At 44.9% G+C, this 2,174-nt stretch overlaps 1 protein-coding gene across 1 annotated transcript in view; it reads left to right on the forward strand.

Annotated features, from left to right (window-relative positions):
• The window catches only part of npy2rl (neuropeptide Y receptor Y2, like), an 18,177-nt gene extending 16,548 nt beyond the window's left edge, over positions 1-1,629 (forward strand). The window contains exon 6 of the mRNA XM_023424146.2: positions 1,038-1,629. Coding sequence (XP_023279914.1) covers positions 1,038-1,613 — 576 coding nt within the window. The 3' untranslated portion in view covers positions 1,614-1,629. The remainder of the gene's footprint in view (positions 1-1,037) is intronic.
• Positions 1,630-2,174: the final 545 nt, after the last annotated feature.

Genomic DNA, 2,174 nt, shown 5'->3' on the forward strand with positions numbered 1-2,174 from the left:
ATCCTCGCCTCGCTCGTCTTTCCTTAAACTTCTTTCTCCTTCCTCCTTTTAACGCTGGTAAATATTTCAACACCATTGTCTTATTTTACTCATTTGTTGCATATTTCACTCACATTTTTGCACATTCTGCTTTCATTTCCTCCTAAGCGCTGCTCACGTCATACTTTTTTTCACATTTCCTTGTTGCATTTTCTTATTGAGAATGCTGTTGGAATTAATGGTTTATTATATTTGGTTAATTTGCCCTTTTCTTCTTCAGGTCCTTTTATTCAGTTAATCCTCTGTTGCAGAAATCACTTCCTCCACAGAAATCTCTCACTCAATCTAATCTACTTTCATCCAAATCAAATATAAATAAATCCAATAGAATAATGAACATGAAATAATCCTATAAAACTAAATGAGACTTATATCCTAATGTAATTTGTTCTCTAGTTTAAGATTGTATGTAAAATCTAAGAAAAAACAAATCTAATACAACTAATGTAAAAACTAAGAAAAAGAAAGTAAAAGAAACTAAATCAAACTAAAATAAAAGCTAAACTATTCTAATTTCATCTACAAACGATATAAAATACACTGAGACAAACTAAACTCATCAATCCAAATGAAAATAATTTACTTATTACATTTATTGAACTAATTAATGCAAATAATTCTGATCTAGTCGACAAAACTATCTCATCTCAAGGTCCATTTAGTTGATGTTCATCAGAAACTTTCACTGATATCATGTGACCTTCATCACCTGATGGTTTGACCAGTTCCTGCGGAAATGAAATGTCCGTTGTTCTCTTCTAATCTGATCTAATCTAAATGCAAAAAGAGGAATCTGCCGCAAACTGACCACATCCTGGATCAGCTGCATATCCTGCAGAAACAACATCAGCGTTCATTTAAAGAAACCTGAAGAAATCTAATTTAATCCCATATAAACCAAATTAAGACGAAGTAATCTCGTTTGATTTAATCCAATCAAACATATTCTGTAAAGTTTTCCAAACTGAACCGTCCTCTGCTTCCCTGTGGTGTCCCAGGTCTGTACGGAGAAGTGGCCCGGTAAAAGCACGGACGGCACCGTCTACAGCATCTCCATGTTGATCCTGCAGTACTTCCTGCCGCTGTCCATCATCTCCTTCGCCTACGCCCGCATCTGGTCCAAACTGCGCGGCCACGTCAGCCCGGCGGAGAGCAGCGGCAACAGCAGCGCCGGCTCCGAGCGCCACCGCCGGCGCCGCAAGACCACCAAGATGCTGGTGACCATGGTGGTGGTGTTCGCCGTCAGCTGGCTGCCCTTCCACGCCTTCCAGCTGGCCACCGACATCGACAGCACGGTGCTGGACATGCGCGACTTCCGCCTGCTCTACACCGTCTTCCACGTGGTCGCCATGTGCTCCACCTTCGCCAACCCGCTGCTGTACGGCTGGATGAACCGCAACTACCGCGCCGCCTTCCTCGCCGTCTTCAAGTGTCGCAGGGGCGGGGAGAGGGGGAGGGGCGGCCGGCTGGACAGCATTCACCCCGTCGGGGGAGGAGGCGGAGGGAGGGCGAAGAAGATAGTTCTTGAAACCCAGGATGTGGTGTCCACACGCCTGAACGCCACCGACGTGTGAGAGCCTGAGGGAGGGGGGGGGGAGGAAGAGGGCGACGGAGGAGAGGAAGGGGGAGGTGACAAAACAATGATGGAGAGACGACAGATGCAGAGGCAGGAACGAAAAGAAAATCATTGTCAGGGAATCGTTTGTTCCCCTGAAGACAAGAGGCGCAGGAAGAGAAACGAGATTCAACATGGAGAGAGAGAAACAGAGGGGAGATAAAAGATGTGAGAAAAAATAGAAACGACAGAGTGAGAGGAAGCCGACGGGGGATTAAAGAGTTTTGGAAGCCCAAAAATAGAGGAGAAGGCGTAGATGAGCAGGGATTAGAAGAAGAAGAAGAATGACAGGAGAAGAGAAGCAGAAGAGCTGCTTAACGACTGAATGATGGCGAGTTCTCCGCGACCAATCAAAGCGAGGTCGCTTTGAGGATGTGACCTCATCGAGACAGACGACTCACGCACTTACAGGACGAAAAAAAGGGAAATGGTTTGTTTTTGAACGTCTCACTTCGATTGTTTTAGGAAAACGATTCGTTTCCTTGACGCTGACGATAAAGACTGATTCAAAACAACCTTG

This window comes from Seriola lalandi, unplaced genomic scaffold (genome assembly GCF_002814215.2).
Source record: "Seriola lalandi dorsalis isolate HSWRI2012SDOR001 ecotype SW California unplaced genomic scaffold, Sedor1 jcf7180002054721, whole genome shotgun sequence".
NCBI lineage: Eukaryota > Metazoa > Chordata > Actinopteri > Carangiformes > Carangidae > Seriola > Seriola lalandi.